At 30.1% G+C, this 24,357-nt stretch overlaps 4 protein-coding genes across 13 annotated transcripts in view; 3 read left to right on the top strand and 1 right to left on the bottom strand.

Annotated features, from left to right (window-relative positions):
• Nucleotides 1-7,931, top strand: part of LOC149888502 (uncharacterized) — an 11,932-nt gene extending 4,001 nt beyond the window's left edge. For all 5 annotated transcript variants that reach the window (XM_090088402.1, XM_090088403.1, XM_090088400.1 and 2 more), the window contains exon 5: nucleotides 7,759-7,931. In XM_090088402.1, coding sequence (XP_089944528.1) covers nucleotides 7,759-7,794 — 36 coding nt within the window. In that variant the 3' untranslated portion in view covers nucleotides 7,795-7,931. The remainder of the gene's footprint in view (nucleotides 1-7,758) is intronic.
• LOC149888489 (uncharacterized) overlaps nucleotides 1-24,357 on the bottom strand; it is a 242,973-nt gene that overhangs the window by 37,895 nt on the left and 180,721 nt on the right. Inside the window, exons 1-5 of one of the 5 annotated variants that reach the window (XM_090088139.1) lie at nucleotides 12,916-13,402; nucleotides 11,843-11,903; nucleotides 11,516-11,688; nucleotides 11,180-11,247; nucleotides 10,858-10,973 (exon numbers count right to left, since the gene is read on the bottom strand). In XM_090088139.1, coding sequence (XP_089944265.1) covers nucleotides 10,858-10,973; nucleotides 11,180-11,247; nucleotides 11,516-11,644 — 313 coding nt within the window. In that variant the 5' untranslated portion in view covers nucleotides 11,645-11,688; nucleotides 11,843-11,903; nucleotides 12,916-13,402. Of the gene's footprint in view, nucleotides 1-10,503; nucleotides 10,528-10,857; nucleotides 10,974-11,179; nucleotides 11,248-11,515; nucleotides 11,689-11,842; nucleotides 11,906-12,168; nucleotides 12,266-12,915; nucleotides 13,403-24,357 lie in introns of those variants that run through there. The other 4 variants (XM_090088140.1, XM_090088138.1, XM_090088137.1 and 1 more) reach the window with 4 other exon arrangements.
• Nucleotides 14,012-17,670, top strand: LOC149888501 (uncharacterized). 2 transcript variants are annotated; one of them, XM_090088060.1, is made up of 2 exons: nucleotides 14,012-15,641; nucleotides 16,866-17,669. In XM_090088060.1, exon 2 carries the CDS (start codon nucleotides 16,903-16,905, stop codon nucleotides 17,377-17,379), a length of 477 nt encoding a protein of 158 aa, XP_089944186.1. In that variant the 5' UTR covers nucleotides 14,012-15,641; nucleotides 16,866-16,902; the 3' UTR covers nucleotides 17,380-17,669. The 2 variants fall into 2 exon arrangements, with proteins under 2 accessions (XP_089944186.1, XP_089944187.1); XM_090088061.1 differs by having other exon boundaries at nucleotides 15,631-15,671; nucleotides 16,866-17,670.
• Nucleotides 18,768-20,146, top strand: LOC145189596 (uncharacterized). Its single transcript, XM_080066264.2, has 3 exons — nucleotides 18,768-18,940; nucleotides 19,023-19,261; nucleotides 19,824-20,146. Exons 1-3 carry the CDS (start codon nucleotides 18,904-18,906, stop codon nucleotides 19,947-19,949), a joined length of 402 nt encoding a protein of 133 aa, XP_079922390.2. The 5' UTR covers nucleotides 18,768-18,903; the 3' UTR covers nucleotides 19,950-20,146.

The following is a 24,357-nucleotide window of genomic DNA, read 5'->3' as shown; positions in this document are numbered from 1 at the left end:
CACCCCCACCCCTATATATATATATATATATATATATATATATATATATATATATATATATATATATATATATATATATATTTTGTAATTATAGCGTTACTTGTGAATAATTGTGTGTAAAAGATATGTCATTATAGCGTTACTTGTGAATAGTTATGTGCATAAAGGATATGTCATTATAGCGTTACTTGTAAATAATTGTATGTGTGAAAAGATGTGTGAATGCCTTATAGCATTACTTGTAAATAATTGTATTTGTGAAAAGATATGTGTGAATACCTAGGGAATTAACTTGTATATAAATTGTGTTGAATTTTACAAAGATACATCGGCGTTTATGCACAACTAAAAAAACGATCTTTTTTATGCGAAACTACAAGCTATTTCGGTGAAATGGCGACTAAACTTGATTTAAAGTTAATTCCAGAGTTTAGTGGAAACGATCAACAGTCAGTTGCGGAGTGGCTGGAAAAGGTTGAATTGGTATGTAAAGTAATTGGTGTAACCGATCTGGCACGTGTGGTTCCTCTCCGTCTCACTGATGGTGCATTCGTAGTGTATCAACAGTTAACAGAGACTGATAAAGAAAATTTTAAGAGAATAAAGGAGGCTTTGCTTGAAGCTTTTGCCGTTGATGGATTCACAGCCTACGAGCAGTTTGTCACGAGAAAGCTGAAACATGGAGAAGCAGTTGATGTTTATTTGGCAGAACTACGAAGATTGTCTACCCTAATTGGTGGGCTACCAGACAAAGCGATCGCGTGTGCCTTTGTTGCTGGGCTCCCCGAGGAAGTTCGACGAATGCTGAGATCGAGTTCTCGTATGGACGATCTTACAACTGTTCAAATACTTGCGCGAGCAAGGACTCTGATGATCGAGGAACGGAACAACGAGATGGTGGAAAAATTTGCTGTAGCTGCAATGAAAAGTAGTGATCCGAGGTTGCTAGAAGATAAAACACAATCAGTGTGCTATGAATGCAAACTTCCCAATCACTTTGCGAGAGATTGTCATTTAAGAAGACATAATTATCGAAACAAGTCAAGTAGAAGACGGGAGTCAAGCGATGTGCTGTGTTACTCGTGTCAAGAGTATGGACACATATCAAGAATGTGTCCAAAAAACGGAGTGAGGGAGAAGATGTCTGCGCCAGTTCTCTCCCTAAACAATCAATAATGGCGTTACCTACCATGCTCTTGGATATTAACGGTGTATTTCAGGATGTGCTAATTGACTCAGGGTGTACCTGCTGTATCATCTATAAAAAATGTGCGACAAAAATAACGAAGAAAGAAGTTAGCGTGGTAACTGTAAATGGACAACAACAGCAGTGCGAAGGTGTTAGCCAAACTCGAATCACCGCGCCAAATGGAAATACAGTGTGTGTGGAAGCACCCCAGCCGGCAACTTCACGTTGTTTCAACGTTGATATTTGGTTGAAGCGTTGTTTCAACGTTGGTTAACCAAATCGCAACGTTAAAATAACGTTACTATTTAAATGTTGTTCAGTAAACGTTTTTTTCAACGTTATTTCAACGTTGACAAAAAAACTAAGTTTTTAAATAACTATGCGTTGAGTTGGTGTTTAAAGTAAAATATGTAAAGCCCAAAAAGTAATCGGTTAATAATCTTTTAGTATGACAAGGAATCGGAAAAGTTTCCATTAAAAAAAGTTAAATTCTCTTCAGGTATTACATCTATTTCTTAAAGTTATTATTTTTTAATAAATGGGCTAAGAAGAAGAGCTATTATAACTTTTTCATTTCCACAGAAAACAAACAGGATTGTGAAAATTTTGAGTTCACAACCATAGAAGAAAAAAGTGACAATAAGGTTGTTGATTTTCTTCGAAAAAGAAAATATAAACAAAGAGAATTTCCTGGTTATTTTCCAAGTAGGCATTGGTTTATATGCTGGAATTATATAAATTTCAGTTTTTATATCTGCAAATAAATATACCTGAGTTATCACAATTTATTTTATAAAACACTAATTGTATTTTATAGGTTCAGTTATCAAAGATTTGGATGAAGTGTCAATGCACCTGACCTCCAGTAGTTTATCGATTAAATCTTGAGGTAAATGTATATACATATACATGCATACATACATACATACATACATACATACATACATACATACATACATACATACATACATACATACATACATACATACATACATACATACATACATACATACATACATACATACATACATACATACGTACATACATATATACATATATATATAATATATATATATATATATATATATATATATATATATATATATATATATATATATATATATGTATATATATATATATATATATATATATATATACACACTAAGTTTATAAAGAAATCATAAATACATTGTATATATGATTTCATATATACAATGGCATGTTATCATGTCATTGTATATATGAGATATATTTTTGCATAACTTAATTTTACTTTCAATTTATAATTTTAGAGCAAAAAGTTTATGTGTATGGAAAGAACCTAAACTCACCTTGCGAAAAGTTTTTCCAAGAAGGTATCAATTGTTCTTTTCAAGATATAGGTTATTGTCTCATGAAATTTATTTAATTAATTTAAAATAACATTGTGTTGATTTTAAAAAAAAGATACAATTATAATATTAAGTGTAATATTCATTTCATAGTGATACAAAGTGTTGACAAAGAGCTTTTTTAATCTAAGTGTTTAAGTTCAGTTTGTATAAAGAAATTACTTACAAACAATTTACCACACAATGAAGTTGAGAAAAATAGAAATAAACTACAGATATTAGATAACGTTGATAAGTTTCCAATGTCTGAAGGCAGTATGATATTTTATATTTTAAAGTAAATTTTTATTTAAATTTATTTTTTTTGTAGAAATATAAAATTCATGTAAGATTTAAAAGTTTTAAAAACTGAGGAATTTCTTTACTATGCAAATACTAAAATTATTTTGTAAAACTTAATAAAATTTGTAGAGTTTCAAAAGAGAGTGTTGTATCTACTTACCAATATAAGAAATGAGATGCGAAATCAAAACAGAGTGACTGAGCCTGCTTCTAATAGTGAATTTGTAAGCCAAATAAGGGTTATTTCATCAGAAGTGGAGTTCACTGAAGTGGATAAAGCATTAGATGATGAAAAAGTGCGCTCATCGTGGGTGAGTTATAATAAATACTTTATTAAATAGTTATTTAGTTATTGAACATTACCCTTTAGTTAAAAAAACATTATTAAGATTGACAACGGTCCTTGAAAACATTTAAAAACTCTGGGATTTTATAGGACAAAAATTGTCCTGGAAAATACTTGGAATTTGGAATTTGTCCTAGAAATATCCTGGATCACTTTATTAAAATTTGTCTTGGAGATCTGAAATTGTTCAATGTTTTGATATCATATTTGACCCAAATCATAATGTTAGATTTACTTTATGTTTTCTGTAGGTAAATCAGCTACAATTAATTGGTGGAACATCTTCAAAAGATAGAATACAAAAATTTATGCTGAGGTAATTGACTGATAGCTCGTATCTCATTCATAATTACTTTTTACAAAAAATGTTTGTTTAATAGTTAAAAAAAAAAGTTATTTCATTAAGAATTCAATTTAAATATTTGAAAAATTATTATTTATAATCATTTCACAGTTACATTATCTTTTAAAAATTTAGAATATTTTCAAACAATTTTATGGCCTCCATGAATATGAAAGGCAAAGGTGGAAAAATATGCTTTAAGAACACTAATTTATATAGCGTTGTTAAAAGTATATCTTTATAAATTATGTGAAACTTTTCCATTCATTATATTATTTCAAATCTTCCTTTTTTGATTTTTACTTTACATTTTCTTTTTTTTTTTACAGCTTCTACTATTAAATACGATGGAACGACAGAAATTTTGATTAATGGAATATTGTCTGACTTCGTAAAATACGCTCCATTTCGAAAAGGTGGTGGTAAAGAAAAGAAATTTGTGCAGATTTTATTCAAATATGTAAATATATGTAATATTTAAATATATATATCATAAACAAATGTTATCTTTTTCTTTACTAATATACGTCTAACTAAACTTAACTAAAAATAGTCTAACTGTAGACTATAAGTATATTTTATACGCTTAATATACATTGATAGTCCAATAGACACAATTAAGTCAATTGAAGATTGATTTAACGTTGATAAATCACCGTTGAAAAAAACTGTCATTCTAAACGTTGTTTCAACGTAAATTCAACGTTCTTATAACGTATTTTGCGTCGATTGAACGTTGATTTAACGTTTGAACCGAACGTTGATTTAACGTTGATAAATCAACGTTGAAAAAAACTTTCATTCTAAACGTTGCTTAAACGTAAATTCAACGTTAGGTTTCAACGTTAGTTCAACGTTATTTCAACGCTGTTTGCCGACTGGGACTTGTGGTCAATTTCAAACCACTGGGTTTTTGTTTCATAATGGGTATGAATGGAATAGTGGCACTTGGTGGAGTATCGATTTCTGCAACGCGGGATGTTTGTTTTATGAAAAAAGAAGCATGTTTACTTGGTTTAAAAAGCGATTTGTCAATAGATGTTCATGATATGAATATAACGGCTCAGGATTTCACAGCTTCATTTGAAAAGAAAAATAGAGAATGGATAATTGCGTGGAAATGGAATACCAAACCTGAAAATCTGGTGAATAGAATTGCTGAATATACCATCCCCATCGGCATAAAACACGATTACGAAAAAGAAATTGAAGGGTGGATAGAGAAAAAATGGCTGCAAAAGTACGAAGCGAAAAAACACGGTCCAGTAAAAGGTTTGGTTCCACTTATGGCAGTGGTGCAGCAAAACAAAGGGAAAGTGCGACCAGTGTTAGACTTCAGGGAGCTGAACACGTTTATTGAACCATTTACGGCGAACACGGATGCATGTGCTGACAAACTTCGAGACTGGAGACGGCTTAGAGAAAATATTTCAATTATTGATTTATCATCGGCCTACATGCAACTCAAAATCAGCGAGGAACTCTGGGCTTACCAAACTGTTGTGTTCCGTGGACAGAGGTTTTGTTTAACACGTTTGGGATTTGGCCTGAACGTTGAGCCCGTCATAATGAAAGCAGTTTTGGACAAAGTTCTATCGCAAGACGAAAAGATCTGGAAGGGAACATCATCATACATTGATGATATTCTTGTAAATGAAGACATCGTATCAGTTCGCAGTGTACTTGATCATTTGGATATGTATGGACTACATTGTAAGCCGGCGGTTCGTGTGTCCGAAGGGGCGAGAGTTCTAGGATTACAAGTTGGAATTGAAAATAAGAAGTTATTTTGGAAGAGAGACAACAATTTTGGTGAAATTCCAAGTTCTCTAACGAGGCGAAAAATCTTCTCTTTATGTGGAAAAATGACAGGGAATCTTCCAGTTTGTGGTTGGTTGCGTGTAGCTTCGTCATTTGTTAAAAGGACGGCAAACGCCCTAACGAAAACATGGGATGAGAAGATACAATGCGATTTTGTTGAAAAAATGGTGAACGATATGGTAAAAAGAACACGTAACGACGATCCTGCCAAAGGAGTTTGGAATGTTTATGGCAACGAGGCAACAGTGTGGGTGGATGCTAGTTCACTAGCGCTAGGTGTGAGTATCGAAGTTGATGGCAATATAATCGAAGACGCTTGTTGGTTAAGAAAAGATGATACAACACATATAAACATGTCTGAACTCGATGCAGTAATCAAAGGACTAAACATGGGTCTCAATTGGAAGATGAATGTCTTGCATATTTGCACTGATTCGAAAGCAGTATTACATTGGGTCACCGATGCACTGACTGGAAAATCTAGATTGAAGAGAAAGGCTTCAAACGAAATGCTGATTAGAAGACGGCTTCAGACCATTACGAATATTGTGGAGGAATACAAACTCAGAGTGGATATTAAACTAGTGCCCTCGGAGTCTAACTTAGCTGATGTACTTACTCGAGTGCCTGGAAGTTGGTTGAAAATGATCGATAAGCCCACTGAACTTGCTGCAGGTGGAACGATAAGTGCTTCTCTATCTCCCAAAGAAATAAACCATGTTCATAAGTCCACGGGACATTATGGTGTGAAGAGAACATTGTATTTTGTTCGTAGAATTGACCCATCAGTAAGCAGGGAAGAAGTCAGGCAAGTGGTTGAAAAATGTGTAGCCTGTCAATCAATTGATCCAAGTCCGATAAAGTGGCCGAAAGGGAAGATCGAAGTAAAAGGGACGTGGCAACGGCTTGGTATGGATATAACTCATTATGAGGGGCAACATTTTCTTACCCTGATTGACTGTGGACCTTCACGATATGCAATATGGCGCCATCTTAAAGACCAGACTAGTGCATGTGTCATTCAGGAATTAAACGAAATCTTTCTTGAACGAGGCGGTCCAAACGAAATTCTGACGGATAATGATACAGCATTTCGAAGCACATTATTTTCGCAATTTATGAACAAATGGAACGTTAAACTTCGCTTCAGGTGCGCTTACGTTCCTTCAGGGAATGGAATTGCAGAACGGTGCCATCGAACAGTGAAAAGAACGGCGAAGAGAGTTCCGTGCAGCATACCCGAGGCAGTTTATTGGTATAACGTCAGCCCAAAAGACTGTTGTAAGTCATCTACAGCACCCGCAAATAAGTTATACCATTACGAAATTAGAGTTAGAGGAATTGACGACGATAAAAACGCATATGAACCTCATGAGAAGATCACCAACAAGTTTAAACTAGGCGATGAAGTATGGGTAAAGCCCCCGGACAACCGATGTGACTCTCAATACAAAATTGGGAGAATTACAGGAATCATTTCGGAGCAAACGGTAGAAGTGGACAAAGTATCCCGGCACATACGCGACCTAAGACCCGTCAGAGTTGATAACAAGTCGAATGAGGATCTAGAAGATGATGAAGAACTGTGCGTTGTGTTACCTGAAGACGAGACAAACCAGACGCCAATGTTGCGAAGAAGCACCCGAAAAAGGATGGCACCTGAGCAATATAGTCCGTGAGGTGAAGTGGTCGTTATGACCAAGGGGGAGTGTAATTATAGCGTTACTTGTGAATAATTGTGTGCGTAAAAGATATGTCATTATAGCGTTACTTGTGAATAGTTATGTGCGTAAAGGATATGTCATTATAGCGTTACTTGTAAATAATTGTATGTGTGAAAAGATGTGTGAATGCCTTATAGCATTACTTGTAAATAATTGTATTTGTGAAAAGATATGTGTGAATGCCTAGGGAATGCCTACTTGTAAATAATTGTATGTGTGAAAAGATATGTGTGAATACCTAGGGAATTAACTTGTATATAAATTGTGTTGAATTTTACAAAGATACATTGGCGTTTACGCACAACTAAAAAAACGATCTTTTTTATGCGAAACTACATATATATATATATATATATATATATATATATATATATATATATATATATATATATATATATATATATATATATATATATATATAATATATGTATGTATATATATACATTTTTATATATTTATTTATTTATTTAAAAATATATACAATATCAATATAAAATTATAATTTATTTATCAGTAACTAAAGGAATGTTATACATTTACTATCACAACAATTTTTTATCTGAAAAGTGTTGAGTAGAGAGTTTTATAATATATTAAATGAATAAAACCAGGTGTGTTACCTATAAATATTCAGACTAACAGTTAAATTCTATTTTTTACAGCTTATATTGAAACAAAAAGCTTCGAAACGAGAATAAAACGATGGAAAAGCTTCCAATTCGCGAAATAACCGTGAAATCAGATGATACGCGATTAAAGAATGGTTAAAAATTCTCTCAATTTTGACATTGTAATTTTAATTGTTATTTTGTTTGAAACAAACAGTCAAATCATATACAGTTTTATTTTATCTGTAAATTATAAACGTAGTTTTGCAAGATTTGTAATTGGCAAACTTTGTGGGAACTATACGGGATACCCAGCGGGCATACCCATATGGGCCCCATATGGAAACCGCGGCCAAGATCCGACGGGATACCGTTGGTCTTCCCATACAGGACCCAGTTGCGGCCCCGTATGGGCCCCGTACGGTACCCGTCTGTCAATGTTGGCTGGGTTTATCAGAGAGTAACTCCACTGACTTTGTGGTTGTGCATTGCAAGGATCTTGCCGAGCTTTTGAATGAAGTCCTGCTTTCTCGAAGAGTTTTCCAGAATCATATTGTCAAGTTGGGAACCGATGGAGGTGGAGGATTTCTGAAAGTTTCTCTTGGCATCATGGAGTTGGATTCTCACTGTGATTCAAGGTCACCACCACGGAAAAACTTTTAACTCAGAGGACTGCCAAAGACAGTAGTGTAAAGCGTCAAATGCTTGTGGCTTTATCAGAAGGACTACCAGAAAACTTTGAAAATGTGAGGCAGATCTTGTCTTTAATCAAGTCAGACAAAGTCAACTTTGTTGTCTCATGCGACATGAAACTTGCCAACATCCTTTGTGGCCTTCAGAGCCATGCAAGTACTCACCCTTGCTCTTGGTGTAACACAGAATCAAAGCATCTTTCTCAATCAGGATCTTTGAGGACACTAGGCTCACTTGTTGCCTGTTATCAAGAGTTTGCTAAGTCTGGTGGTGATATCAAAAAGGCAAGATCTTTTGGCAATGTAGTGCATGAGCCTTTGCTATCTGGTTCTGAAAACAAACTCATCTTGGAGCTCATACCACCAATGGAACTCCATCTTCTCCTTGGTGTGGTCAATCACATGTACAAAGCCATGACAGAAGTTTGGCCCAATGTTGTCAAGTGGCCCTCAGCTCTCCACATTCAACAAGAACCATACCATGGTGGGCAGTTTGCAGGGAATGCCTGTCACAAGCTTCTCAGCAACCTTGACCTTCAAAGAATTGCAGAGACTGAGTCTGCTTTTCAAGTCTTTGGAATCATTGATGCCCTTCGAAAGTTTAAGTCTGTGGTGACAGCATGTTTTGGTATGGTTCTGGAGGATGACTTTTCTGAAAAAATTGATCGCTTCAGAGACTCATATTTGGCAATCATGAACATCAGTGTGACTCCAAAAGTTCATGCTGTTTTCTTCCATGTGAAGCAATTCATTGAGATCAAAAGGGCTCCCTTGGGGATCTTTAGTGAGCAGGCAACAGAATCAATGCATCATAATTTCAGCTCACATTGGCAGAGATACAAAAGAGACCGCAATCATCCTGAGTATGCAAAGAGGCTTCTTTCATGTGTTGTGGACTACAACAGCAAGCATTTGTGAAGAATCAAATATTGAGAAGAATTTATTTTATGTACCATTTGCTCTTTATCTGTTTAGAATCAAGAGGTTGTTTTTGTGTTTTGGCTTAGAATAACTAAAAGAATTATTTAAGAAAGTGTTTATTATTTCCATCTTGTTAATGAAAAACTATATCAGTTGTGTCAGAATAAACTATTATTCAAGTGAGTTTTAGACAGTTATGTTTTGGAGTAATAAATGCTTATTTTGAAGAGTTTTTGAATGCTGTAAAAATGCAAAATTTGAAAAGCTGTCATTTCGCCCTATTGTGCAAAGTACTAAAAACTAAAAATCGAAATTATTTTCTCGGACGAAATAGTTAGATTTCAAATTTTACATTTTTGGAGTCAGGAAACATTGTAGTTTCACCCTGTCAAAGCAGTTTTCTCGGGTCAGCTCAAAGTAGTTTTTGGTCATTTTTTACAACAGTGGTTTTTAATAAAGTCCTGCATTATCTCTAACGTAACTAAACGAACGTAACGGTACGTAATCATTGAAATTACGTATCGAAACGTAATTAAACGAACGTAACAGTACGTAATCATTGTACGAACGTATCGAAACGTAATTAAACGAACGTAACGGTACCCAGCAAACATGTCAGCGTTGAATCAACGTTGAAAACCGGTCGCAAAAGATGTTGCGGAAACGTTGACAAAGTAATCGATTTTGCAAAGATATGTAACGTTGTTAAAGACACGTTGATTAAACGTTGTTGCGTAACGTTGGAAAAACGTTACTAAAAGACGTTACAAAAATGTCGCAACTAAACTTTGAAAAAATGTTACTAAAAAGCGTTGCATAAACGTCGCAACATAACGTTGAAAAAACGTTACTAAAAAAGCGTTGCTTAAGCGTTGTTAAAGCAGTCGATTTTGCAAGGATTTGTAACGTTGATAGTAAAACGTCGATTTAACGTTACTAAAAGACGTCGAATCAAGGTTGAAATATAACGTTGAAACAATGCTTATATATGTGTATATATATATATATATATATATATATATATATATATATATATATATATATATATATATATATATATATATATATATATATATATATATATATATCTTGAATTGGCAAATAAAACAAAATTGTTTGTTGAACTCTACACTTGCAATATTTCCAAAATCGATTTTTAATACAACAGTAATACAGAATGATAAAACAGGATATCATTGAGATACAGAATCTAAACCAAAAAATAAAACTTTTATAATACAATTTATAGTACAATGAAAGATTAAATAAATAAACGTGTATTTTAGAAAAAGCGCTTTACACAAGACAAACAAAATCATAACATATCCTAAAATGTCATTAAAAAACTCTAATCTTCCGATTTCTGCTTTCTACAAAAATTTATTGGCAAATGTTTCAGAACTGATTTACAGCTTCATAAATCCCTGCTTCATCTGAGTATCTTTTTGAGACACTCTTTAAAATATAAAATTCAAACTTCTTGCTTAAATACTATTAGTAAAAATCTGCATACTTAAAAAGTTTAAACAAAACATATTACCAACTAAAACACGATACAATTTGGTCTTTGAAGAAACAAACTTTTGTTTGGTTTTGTTTGTGGAATTGGTTTGCCCCTTCATGTTTAACAAACAGCGCAACTCAATCGTTAACAGCCTAAAAAGTTAGTAATTATTTGAATCAATATTTACAATATTGTACAATACAACATTCATGCTACAGGAAAGAAAGCATATAATGATATGCTTAAAAAAGCGTATAATTATATTTAATATAGTAAATGTATTTTGCAAACACTTTTTAAATAATCCATTAAAAACCATTGCCATTTTGGGTTGAAAAGGTGTAGAATATTGACCTACCGCTCAATAACATGTTTTACACTATCTTTTAAGTTAACTCCACCAATTTTCGCTATTTGTGATACCTGCTTTCAAAATAATCTTTAATTAATGTTTAAATAACTATATAAAATAAGGCAATCTTTTATAAAATCCCTTACATTTTTAAACAAATTAAAAAACATTGAAAGTTGAAAAAACAAAAAGTAATTATGTATAGAATGACAAATTATAATAAATAAAATAAAATTATATTGTTTAATCAACTTTTTAGTTAATAATATAAATAAATTTACCATGAAAACATAAAGAAAAATTCAAAAAATTCAAACTAGCAATAGCAACAGGGCAACTTACCCATTTAGAAAAAATGACACTGTCATTTAATGTAGTATCTAGCTCAATAAGTTGTTCTATTAAACTCAATGCATTTATTTGCAGATCTTCGGATACAAATGAAGAAACATTTTGAAGATCCTTTACCATACTTTTAATTTCTAAAAGTTGTTTAAAAACCTTTTTCTGAAATTCTAAAAAAAAAAAGCAATTTATTAAGCATGTATATACATTTTTTTTTTAAATACATACAGTTCTTTTTTTTTTTTTTTATTCTTTACCATATAAAAAACAAAGAAAAGACAAATCCAAAAAGAAACACAATTATTCACAAACATAATTACTCACATTCTTCTTCAGATTCCTCATTCCAGAGTCATGAAATTAAATCCTTCACATGCTTCTTTATCTATTAATAATTATTTAGTAAAATAAATATAAACCATAAATGTAAAAACTAAAATGTAGAATAAGTGTAAACAGATTACAATATATATCTAGGCAATAATAATAAAATAAACAGATTCAAAATATTACTTATCCCAAATTAGAAAAAAGTTTATTTGATATTGCACTTCACTATTAATATAAAACATTAATAAGAGTTTTTTTTTATTCATATTTAACAATTAATATAGCAATGAATACAGTAAAAATAACCAACTATCTTTTACCCAACAAGATGGAACAACTGCCTCTGTTTCAATCTTATTTTCAAAATAAAAAACTTAAGCCCATGATTGTGAAGCCATTATAATAGATTATCTAAATGGATATCTTTTTTTTTATTTACATATATATATATATATATATATATATATATATATATATATATATATATATATATATATATATATATATATATATATATATATATATATAATTTATGTGTATATATACAAATAGCTGTCATGTTTTGAAAATGTTTGAGGCAGAATTTTCTTTTAATGGTTTACTACTCCAACAACTAATTTAAAAATGTCTAAAGTTTGCTACTGACTGAGCTGAAATTCATTTTGTATAGATATTTATATACATTTATGTTAAATTTTAAAAAAAGCATGAATATATAATACAGACATACAAACACACAATGAATCTTTAAAGTTTAGTCTGTTAACAGACTAAATTTAGTCTGACTTATTATAATTTATAAGCTTTGATATTACTTTGTACATCTGAACATTGTTAAAATAAAGTACTATTTATAACTAAGAAATAACTTTTTTTAAAAAGTTGAGCATTTTATTAAAATGGTCAACTTAAAATAAAATAAAAATACAGACAAAAATAACCTGAATAAATAGAATTTACCCTGAGATTTATGTATATTATATACACTTTGATATAAAATCTAAAAGTTTTAAATTAGTCGCATTAAAAATAGGTTATAAAATATAACTTTAAAATATTTTTTATACCATCTGCATGCATTCTATTAAGTTTTCCTTGCCTTTCCACTACGGCAAATTATTTTTGTAATGGCTACATAAATGAGACAAAAATTGTCAATGTGCTACTTCCTCAACGTTGCGAAAGCAACGTTTTATTAACATTGGCAAAAAAACACTTTTTCAACGTTTTTTAATTACCACATTTTCAACGTTGGTATACGTAACGTTGAATAAACGTTGTTTTATAAATAGCTTAAATACGTTGAAAAAGCAGGTAATGTGTAACGTTGATAAACCTTAAACTTTGCGACGTTTTTACTGTGATTATTTGCGTACTTTTATTCAACGTTGAATAAACGCGATTTTTTGAGAAGATAATATACGTTGAAATTTAAACGCTTTTTCAACGTTGAAAATGTAACGTTTAAAAAGCGGTTTATTTTTAACGTTGATTATGCATAAATTTTGAAACGTTTTTTAAGTGGCTTTTTGCGTAAAGTGATTCCACGTTGAATAAACGTTTTATTTTGAGAAGCTAAATTACGTTACAATTTCAACGCTTATTCAACGTTTCAATTTACCGCAATTTAGTATACAAAAACGGACATTGATTCAACGTTGAAAAGACGTTGTTTTTGTCACTGTAACGCTTTTTCTACGCTGCGACCGGTTTTCAACGTTGATTCAACGCTGACATGTTTGCTGGGTACGTAATCATTGTACGAACGTATCGAAACGTAATTAAATTTTAGTTTTGTTAATTTTGTCCACGAACGTAGCTAAACGTAATTGACGTAACTAACAAAACTAACAGAGGAGAGGTTGAGTGATTTTTCTATAAACAAATACTCACAGATATAACCCAGTCGGCATATCTAGTATTGTAAATACTCGGAGTATTGATCACGTATGACATACCGCCGTTGATACCAGAAAAATACACATTTAGTTTTAAGTTTCGAATTCGAGTTCAATACTAATTATTTTGATCAAAATCGGGTACGATATCGAACCCGATTTTGATCAAATATCAACATATAATGGAAAAACGAAAATCTTTGCTTTAAAGCGCATGCTTAAACTGAAGTTGCGAAAACAAAATTTAAATTAAAAAGGCCTTTTTAATTTAAATTTTGTTTTCGCAACTTCTTTAAAGAGAAATTTTTCAATAAACAAATGTTCACAGATATAAATGTTAAACTTTGCTTACTTCACAGATAAAAATGTGCTGTGATTTAAATTTTTAATTTGCGAATTGATCACTCCTTCAAAATAAACAAAGGACCGAAAAACAAGAGAAATGTGGTCCTCTGGGACCACTTTGAAATATACAGTGCTGGCAGTGACGGTATTCCAAGAGTGAAATGTAAGCACTGTCCAAATGCAATTTGCAGGAAAAAAAAAGATTCTACAGCTGCCATGAGGACTCATCTACGAACTTAGCATCACAGCAAGTTTACAGAAATGATAAAACAGCAGACTCAACAAAAAATAGAAGAACTAAATGACGAAGCTGATTTATGTGAAGCCACTAAAGAAGCTGAAGATTTAAAAGCAGAAGCTTAAAAAGATAAAAAAGCCAAAACTTGCCAAAAGCCTTAATAAGTTTCATCCTGTCCCATGCCACTCAAGCATGAATTTTTTTTGCTCTAAGTATTCCTTGTTTGACCAGAGACAAATAGAGTTTGACTTGGACCTAATGAAGCTGTTGGTAGAATGTGATCTTCCACTCACATTTGTTCAGTCTAAGGGTTTCCAATCCTTTTGTTCAAAGTATCTTCCACGTCATCAACTGAAATCAGCAACAACCTTTTCAAGACAGAAACTCCCACTACTCTATGAAGTGAAGAAACATCTTTCATCTCAACTTGCTAACATTTTACCAAAAACTTCTGGAGTATCCTTTACAACAGACTTGTAGACATCTAGAAATAATGAAGCCTACATCAGCATTTCACTTAGTTTCATTGATGAGATCTTTGAGCTCCAGAGGATCATTTTAGCTTGTAAGCCATTTCCACCTCCTCACACTGGACAAGCTATTGGTAAAAAGCTCGATGATTCAATCACTGAACTTGCACTTTCACAAGACTGCTTGCGTGTAGTGGTACATGACTGTGCTGCCAACATGAAATCAGGATCATCAAAAGCAGATCAAATCATTGAGTCATTACTTTGCATTGACCACATGTTAAATCTTGTATTATCTAAAGCAGTCGATTCACTCAAAACTACCAAAAAACTCATCAAATGTGCAACCAATCTGTCATCTTTTGTTCATCAGTCTACAAAAACAAATGAGGCAATCTCCAAAGCATGTAAACAGCTTGATGTTACTTACCGAAAAATAATTCCATCAGTTGTCACTAGATGGAACTCTAATTGTCTCATGTTGGATTCAATCCTGCAGTTGAAAACACCACTTCTCCATCTCAAGAATTCTGAGGCTAATTTTTAAGAATCAGTGAATTGTTAGGTTAAATTTGGTCTGGTTAGGTTAGCAAAAGATTGTAGACAAATTACCTTTTTATTTGTTGATGAAATGATGCGTTACGTTATATGATATGTTATATTTACTAAATATCAGTTTTATATCTTTATGTTGACAAAGTAATAGTTTTATTTTTATGTCAACGAAAGTATAGTTTTATTTTTATGTTGACTTAATCATAGTTCTGTTTATTGTTGACAAAATGAATGCTGATAAAATGAAAGGAAGCCTTCAGTTTCATTACAACGTGTCAGAATTACAAGTAGGATATTTCATGTTTTACTAATTTTTGGTAATCAAAGTATTCCTTCAGTATTTTTGTGTAATAAAAATGTAATAGTTAAATTCCCAATGTGTGCCTTCTTTTGTAATAAATAATGCAAAATATTTCTTTTAAGCAAGGTTCATTTTGTTTAGTTTTAATAGATTATATTTGGGAACTTATTATGTTACATTTTTGGATAAAATATGTTTGGGCATAAAATTTTTATCTGCTTGCATTACTAAAATAATAATGCCAAAATAATTATATTGATGATGAATTGTAAGGTTTATTTACTTGGTATTGTAATACTGCAAAACGAACTGAGTTTTGTTATTTATATTAATTATGTTTAATTACATTCTATAACGAAATTAACAAAATAAATACTTAATTTCATTACAGTCAAAAGAAGAGATTAATGTAATTTCATTACCATTATTTTTATAGCACTGGGGATGATACAGATCCTTATCCAAATATTATTCAATTATTACTTAATTAACAGAATTGAGCAACCATAATGCAGTATTTTACGTAATAATCTTAAATTTTAATAAACTCTTTACAATTCCGTTAATTTCGTTTAATTACGTACGAAACGTAACTTGAAAAATTCCGTTTAATTTTTTAACGAAATAAACGTAAGGCTGAGTTCGTTTTGTTCGTCAATTATGTTAATTACGTTTAACGTAATTAACGTAATCAGACGTAATTGAATGAACGTAATGCAGGACTTTAGTTATATTTCTTCTACATAAATATTAACAGAAATAAAAATAGAGATAAAAACTAGTTTGAAAAATTGTTACGTTCATTTCAATAATTAAGGCAAACAATTAGTTCTTTTATTTTAAACTTTATGCATGCCTCTAAAATATCATTTATTGTTAAGACGAATATTAAGGAAAATTTTCAAAAAACTTAATAGATAATTAGTTCTTTTTCGGAAACTGTATGCATCAAAAACAATCACGTTTTATTAAGGCAAATATTAAGGAAATATTGAGGCAAATATTTCAATAAAAAGTCCGTAAACCGAAAATGTGATTTGATCCGTGTTTTCGAATTTTTAATCCGAAAAGTAATCCTTATTAATAATCTGATCCATTTTTGTGGATTTTAATTTCAATAAATAATCCAAAATATTCGTCCGATCCGATATGGCAAACTTAATCCGATTCGTTTCTTTTTTTTTTTATTTCACTTTTTTTTTCTTTTCAGATGCCTAAGCTATCTAATATTTGGGAATTCTTCAATAATGTGGAGGAAAACAAGCCAAAATGAGAGGCCTGTGGCAAAATATAATATAATCAATAAAAGCACCACAAGTCCTTTAAGGAACCATTTGAAAAGAGTCCACTTGAATTTAAATAAACAGTTAGAAAGGAAAGACAAGCAAAAATCAACAATACCAGACATTTTTGATGAGCTTGCCTCTGAAGACTCAGATTTTGAACAAACACAACAAAGAGGAAAAAAGAGATGTCCACAGACACAAAAAGATACACCAGCATCGCCACAGCCTGGACCAAGTGGAACTTGTGGCACTTCCAACACACAGACGCGGAAAGGCAGAAAACAGACTACCAAACCTGAATGGGAAGCTACTGACATCGATCAAATAAGAACTGTTGTTGACATTACTAAATGGGTGATTGAGGACACTCAACCATTTTCTATTGTAGAAACTGACAGCAAAGATTATATCTACAAAATACATTCCTCTCCTTTTTAAATTCATTAAGGAACAAGTAAAAAACATTTTCAATTCACTAAAAATCAAACATTAAAACTAAAAATCAAACAAAATCCATGGAGTGGATTTGTGGAATGAAATCCATTGAGTAATTGTGGAATGAAATCCATTGAGTGGATTTGTGGAATGAGATCCATGGAGTATTTGTGGAATTAGGTCGAAAAATATTTTTATTCAAAAAAATTGGAAGAGTAAAATAATCCTTTTAATTTTTTATTTGCTCAAAGTTAAAACAAGGCAAACGAGGTAAACGAGGTACTGGTGAAATATTAAGTTGCATCTCATAATCATCTCATTATCCTTAACTGAAATTCTTTAACTCAAAATGTTTTTAAATTAAATATCTTTTTAAAACTTTTGCATTTGATTTATTTTTTAGTGTTTAATTAAGTTGACTATTGAAATTAAAAAGGTTATTTTAGTACAAAATAATTTTAAAAGAATAAAAAAGATAATAGAAAAAAAAAATAAAAGGCGGCAAATAGGGGGTTTGAACAACCATCACCTACTTTTAACATGATTTTTGGTAAATTATACTGATAACAATTATTTCTTTTTTTTAAATAAATATTGATTTTTTACATCCAACAAAAAGTCTGGGATCCATCCAACAAAATAGAATCAATTTTTACCTTTACTTTTTATTAAACACCTGCTTTTTAAATAAAGTTCTTCTAACTTTTTAGAACAAAACTTTTATCAGTTTATTAAAATTGTAATATTAAATAATACAGTATTTAAATAAAATAATACTGCATTTATATAAAAAATAATCAATGATTTTGGATATCAAGTATTTCTGAGTAGTTTTGTTATGATTGAAAACTTTTAACGTGAGATTTAAAATTTTCAAATAGAAAAACATTGCTTTTCACATCAAAGTTCAAATGAAAGCAGATGGTTACATAAATGTTTTCACATGTAAAACAATGTGTTTTTTTATTTGAAAGCAACATTTGAAAGCAACATTTGAAAGCAACATTATTTGAAAGCAACATTTGAAAGCAACATTACTCGTCGAAATGCAAAAAATAGTGCATGAAAAAAATAAAAAAAAAAATATATATACCAAAAAAATATTTGATTAAAAAATACATACAAATAAATGAAGCATGATTAAAATATACATGTAAAAAACTAAAAATTACATACAGAAAATAAAAGTATATACAAAAAGATAAAGCATTTATAGAAAATAAATATAAAAAAAAGTAAAAAAGATTTTTTCTCCGATTCTTCAAAAGTTTATTAATGATGCAAAATAATTTTTTACTTCAAGTCAAAATTTTTTACTGAAATTTTTGGAAAAAAAAATTGAGAATTATAAAAATCCATTTTGTAAATTAGATTTTCAGAAACAAGTTGATTGTTTAAACAATAGAAACAAAAGCACCAACATAGACTTGCAATGCGTAGTTTTCATTTCCTAGATTTTGATCGAGCAAAAAATTAAGATTGTTTCCGAAAATTGTTTTTCAATATTAGGACAGACATATTTTAAAAATGAGAGTTCTTCTTCATCTTCTTTTTATTCCATACGGTGGGCAATTAAAGCATTTCTTTTTTCTGAATCTCGTTATTTGAAATTTTTTTCTTTTTAAAATTTTTTTTCTTTTTTAAAGTGTTCACTTTAAAATGCTGGTACCAAGTTTTCTTATCTCAGGCGTCGGTAGATGAATGCCATTCAACCTTGCAAGATGCATGTGCTACAGTAAGACTGGGTGCTTTTTTAAGCGGGCTGTCTATTAAGCTGGTCTATAAAGCGTGTGGAAATGCTCAAAAATGTGGGGAAATATGTAATGAAACGTTAAAATATGCAGTTAAAGCTATTCCTTCTACAGTTCAAATTGCATCATGTGATGTAAGAAATTTACATTGGTTTTGTTAATTTTAGTATTGGATTTAAATTTCTTATCTTCTAAAGCTGAAATTATTTTATTATTATTTTTGTTATCCTTATGACTCGGTGTAGTATCGTAAAAGATAAACAAAATGGAAAAGATTCTTTTTTACCGGAAATGTTTTTTGTAGTTTTCGCGCGTAGCTTTTATCTTTCGTGTTAAAATATTTTCATAATCCGGTCGAACTCATAATAAATTATTCTGATATAATTTTATAAACGGTCGGACTTATATATATGATTTGCTGTTGTAGTTCTGTAAACGACATCAATGAGATTTTAAACTCATCGACTCATTTCATGGAATTTTGTTTGAATAAATAAAAAATGTTTTTTTATCAGACAAAAAGTGAAATGGACGTTTGAACAGGTTTAGCCGTGGTTCTAGTGGTCTCTTTTAAACAAAATTTATTTTGGCAAGTTACAAACAAATCGACTTCATAACGAATCTCTTTGATTTTTTTAGATTTCAGTTGTTTGGATCAACTTTTTGGTGGTTTACTTTTATTTTTTTGATTTTCAGGCGCAATGCACCTACGGAGATTTAAGCAACAACGCCGAATCAATTAAGGGAGGTTGGAAACACACGTATTTTCTAAGTACCCTGGTGGTCTTATTTCAAAGCCTTCTACTTTGCTATTGGTGTTAAATTTTCTTTTGTGTCTACCAGGTTTCACATAATTCTAAACATATTTTTTTGTGCTATTTGTAGGTTTGTACTGTAGTTAACTGTTTGTTGTTTTTTTTTTCAAACTACTTATAGGTGTAATTCATTTTTTAAAACAATTTCATCGAGTTGCAACTTTATTATTTGTAAAAGAAAAAAAGTAGATGATATCAATCGAAAAAAAGAACAACCATTTTCTTTAAAACTTCTAATTTACGAGAAACAGAATCAACAGACTTTTTGAATTAAATGAAGTTTACCTGAAATTCGTTCAATGTAATCTTAAAACCGTAACTCAAAAAGTGATGGTTTGAGTTTTTGAAAACTTGTGATTTTTTTAGAAGGTGAAAACAGGTTTTTTATGACGGATCTTTACGATTACTTTTTTCAGGATCTATCAACTTGAGTATTTTATGAAGATCAAGAAAATACGGAGATTCAAAGACTATTCCGCGAGTACAAGTTAAAAATTGCTTAAAAATAAATTTTAATTGATATTGAATTGTCGGGTAAAATGTTTTTAGGGCATGCTTCCTTCAGAGATTTTGCTAATGAAAGAAAAAAAAAAAAAAAAAAAATCTGTGCAATAAGATCTGCTCATTAAATTCTTTTTATGGCAAGAAAATCTTTAATTTGATTATTTTTAGTTAAACTAAAAACATTTCAAAAACCATAGATTTAATAAATTTTACAAAATCTTCTAAGGTTCTGCCACCATTATAGTCAATGACCTATTTTTAAAAAATTCAGTAAATTTGAGTTACTGCATTTTAAAATACAAAAATTCATCTTAAAAATATGAACATATCACACTTACTCCTCCTTTTGTTTTTTTGATTTTAAAATTTTTGTTCTTAGAAAAATTCAAATATAATTCCATAAACTACAAATAATGGTTACTAGGATCTAAGCATTTTGATCTAAGTGATTTTTAACGAGTTGAAATTGAAGAGAGTAAAGAACTCTTGAAAGTCTTAATTTTTTTGGCGATAAAAGTTTTATAAAGTAACTCGAAAACAAATCCATCATACAAAAACTAAATGAGATTGATAGACCCAAGAATTCTATCTGGTATGTGGTAAGAATCTCAGTTCTTTAGAAAGTAATGCTGTAAAAGATGGCCTTTGATGGAATGATGAGAATAAGTAACTTTCAGAATGCATTTGTGCAGTTGCTGCATTGTAATGCAGCAACTACCTTAATGTTGCAATCCTTATTGGCACACTGAGCTTTGCCAAAGTCTTGCAAACAGTTGTTTGTTGTATTCACAACTGTTGTTTTCACAACAATCAATATCATTAACAGAAATTAGATTAACCCGCGATTTATTTTGACTCAGCTTAAGCTTTAACTTATTGTCTTCTTGTTCTAATTTTAATGTCCTGGCTTTCATTCTGCAACATAAATTACCGGACATTTTTTCTGTTTAAAACGGTATGAGTCTTTCCTGGTATTTGATTCCAATTCATATTAAATGTAAACTTGAACAATGTATTTAGTGATTTCTAACTCCAAAATTCTCTATGCAGTAGAGTTAGATAATCTTCTTTCTACCATTATCTTCAATATTTTTATGCCTGATAGAATATACCCATTTACACTTTTTTCCATTCTCACCTTTTTCATTTCGTCAATTTCAGCACTGTATTTGGAACTTATGATGAAAACCCATTCGTATTTTCTCCCAAAAAACCTTTTTTTAGTAATGATTTTGGATTTATCAGTTTCTGTGTCAAGCTGTGACAGTTTTGTTAAAGCTGATGGCATCACTTACTTAAAACCGTATAACAACTTTTGTAAAGTTTGGTAAACCAATATAAATTTTTTCAACTGACACCGTGTCAGCCTCTTCGAAAAACTTTGAAATACTTCAAAATTAAGTTAAAAGAAAATTTTTTTTGTCCCAAAGCTGAAAATTGTCTTTTACATAAATAAATTAACATACATTCATTAAGAAATATTTAAAAAAGCAACTTTAAAAAATATTATTAGAGTATTTGAAGAAAAAGTGGGAATAGAATCGAAATATGAAAATGGTACCTCATAAAATGCTCATCATTATAGAAACGATAGAGAAAATAAGATTTCCTTTAATCATTGAAACCCTTTTTTATCTTTATCATTAAAAGCTGAAACAAGTTATATATTTTAAAATTATATTCAAAAGTTTCTTCAAACAAGGGAATAAAAAACGCAACTTTCAGAGGATATTACTCTATAGATAAATATATAAAAATAGTAGAAGATAAATATATAAATAGTAAAAGATAAATACATTCTATACAAGGTGTAAACAGGGAGCGTCGAAAAAAACTGAACTTAAAAATAGATTGGAAAGTTTTTCAGATACTCTAAATATTCAGTTTTTTGAAAATAAAAACAACAAAAAATGGCAGTAAACTCCTCACAACTTTTTTGTAAATATAGTGCCCTTTTTTTAATAATTTTAAATTACAATGATTATTAATTAAAAAGCAAACAGTTTTATTTTATATTTTATGGTTAAAAGAAGTTAAAAATTTTAATATTATTTCTAAAGAAATCTGAAAAATGAGAGATTTTTATTTAGTAAAAATGCAGACTTTTTAATCTAAATAAAAGTCTATATTTACTTTCAAGATAATCTTTTATCTTTATATATTTCAAATATATTGAAAAAAAATTGCAATTTGATTTACAATTTGAAAAATTGATTTTTTTTTTGTTCAAATAAGAAGAATTTTGTAAAACAATATAGAACGTATATGTGCTTTTTTGTTTTAAATATCAGCTAAAAAAGTGTTCCACCGAGTTTCAAAGAGATATACATTTTTTTCAGTTAATTAACACTTTGACTTTTAGAATATGAAAGGGATTGCTGTCACTTGCTTTATAGGGAGTTGTTAAAGAAATACAAATATCAGTGAATCAATAAAAGCCTTGTTTTCCGCCATTTTTTTAACAGTAGTTTATTATATTAAAACAAATGAAAATGGCGGGAAACAAGGTTTTTATGGACTTATTGAGATTTTTATTTCTTGAATTTGTGTTTTTTACTTGTATGACTTGTATGACTTGCTTCATGTGCCACTTAGAAATTTGTCAAAATGCTTTTTTTTTTTTAATAATGATTTATTATTCGATAAGTACTACATATTTGAAATAGCATTACTTAATAACTTCAGTACTTCAAGTAACATTATTTACTGAAACATTATAGGAAACTTAATGTGATGGCTATCAAAAAAATGAGAACATAAAATATCAAACAGTGTAAAGTGAAAAATTATATAAAGTACTCAAAAATGTTTTTGATATTAATGATTTTATTAAATTCGCGATTCTTAAAAACATTAACAACAAAAATATTAGATCTTATCCCAAATATACGTGAATTAGGCGTGGATAAATTACGATTATGAAAGGATTTATTTAACGAAATCAAATAAGACTGAAGAAATTAGTAAAGAGAACATAAATAAAGTAAAGACTACTTTAACTACAATTACTTTCAAAAGTAAAGAAAAAACTAAAACAATGTGGTAGAAATTATGATTCGTTTATAGAAAAATAATATCAATGGCTTCAAGAAAATCTTATGACCAATAAAAAGAAGCCACTTTGGTTCTGGAAAACCCTACAAACAATGGGTGGTCCTTGGAGAGCGAAGCAAAAGAGAAAAAAATAAAAGCTGTTAAACATGATTGCTCTATATTTAGTCTGTGCAAGATATACATTTTTAAAAAAAAGTCAAATGTTTTACAGGTAGTTCAAAAAAGTAAATATGAGAGTAAAGCAAGTTCTTGACTTGAAAGTGAATACTTATCTCAGCGATAAACAATATTAAATAATCAAAAACTAAGCCCTTGGACACATATTTATGATGAAAAAGTTAAATACTACCCTAAAAAAATTTTTTTTTCTCTGATTTCAGTTGTTACCATTAATGTTGCTAAAGCGGTGTTTATGTAGATGGTATAACAATACCAATAGTAGCAGCTGAAATAAATGATGGTAATTCTACCTGAAGCATTTAAAAATCATGACGTTTTTTTGAAATTACGCTGATTGTGATCATAAGATAACTAGTGTTGTGACCAAAACTAAAAATTGTAACTAACTTAACTAAAAAAACCGTAACTAAATTTAATCGACTAACATTTTCGTCTAACTAAATTTAGTTGACTAAATTTTTAATTTGCGAAAAATATATTGTTATTGTTATCCAAAAAATCTTGTTATGCGTTAGTTGTAAAATGGTTTAAGCGCCATGTTTTTAACTACAAATTGCTGTAAGTTACAATTTTTATCTGCAGGACATCTTGTTTCAAAGTTCGATTTTCAGAGTTTTTTAGGTTTTTTGCGACATATACACTTAGAATTTTGTAATAAAACTTATCTAATTAGTCCA

Source organism: Hydra viridissima, unplaced genomic scaffold, assembly GCF_058129835.1.
Source record: "Hydra viridissima isolate aposymbiotic clone 2 unplaced genomic scaffold, HvirCarnegie_v1 scaffold_5, whole genome shotgun sequence".
NCBI lineage: Eukaryota > Metazoa > Cnidaria > Hydrozoa > Anthoathecata > Hydridae > Hydra > Hydra viridissima.
Note: the sequence above shows the minus strand (reverse complement) of the source record. Positions and strands in the feature narration are given on the sequence as shown.

Excerpts from the sequence above, each read along its gene's own strand:
- LOC149888501 (XM_090088061.1), top strand. The coding sequence starts at position 16,903 with ATGTGGAGGAAAACAAGCCAAAATGAGAGGCCTGTGGCAAAATATAAT.
- LOC145189596 (XM_080066264.2), top strand. The coding sequence starts at position 18,904 with ATGAGAGTTCTTCTTCATCTTCTTTTTATTCCATACG. Across the intron at positions 18,941-19,022 it reads TCTTCTTTTTATTCCATACG|TGTTCACTTTAAAATGCTGG; the intron begins GTGGGCAATTAA and ends TCTTTTTTAAAG. Across the intron at positions 19,262-19,823 it reads TTCAAATTGCATCATGTGAT|GCGCAATGCACCTACGGAGA; the intron begins GTAAGAAATTTA and ends TTTGATTTTCAG.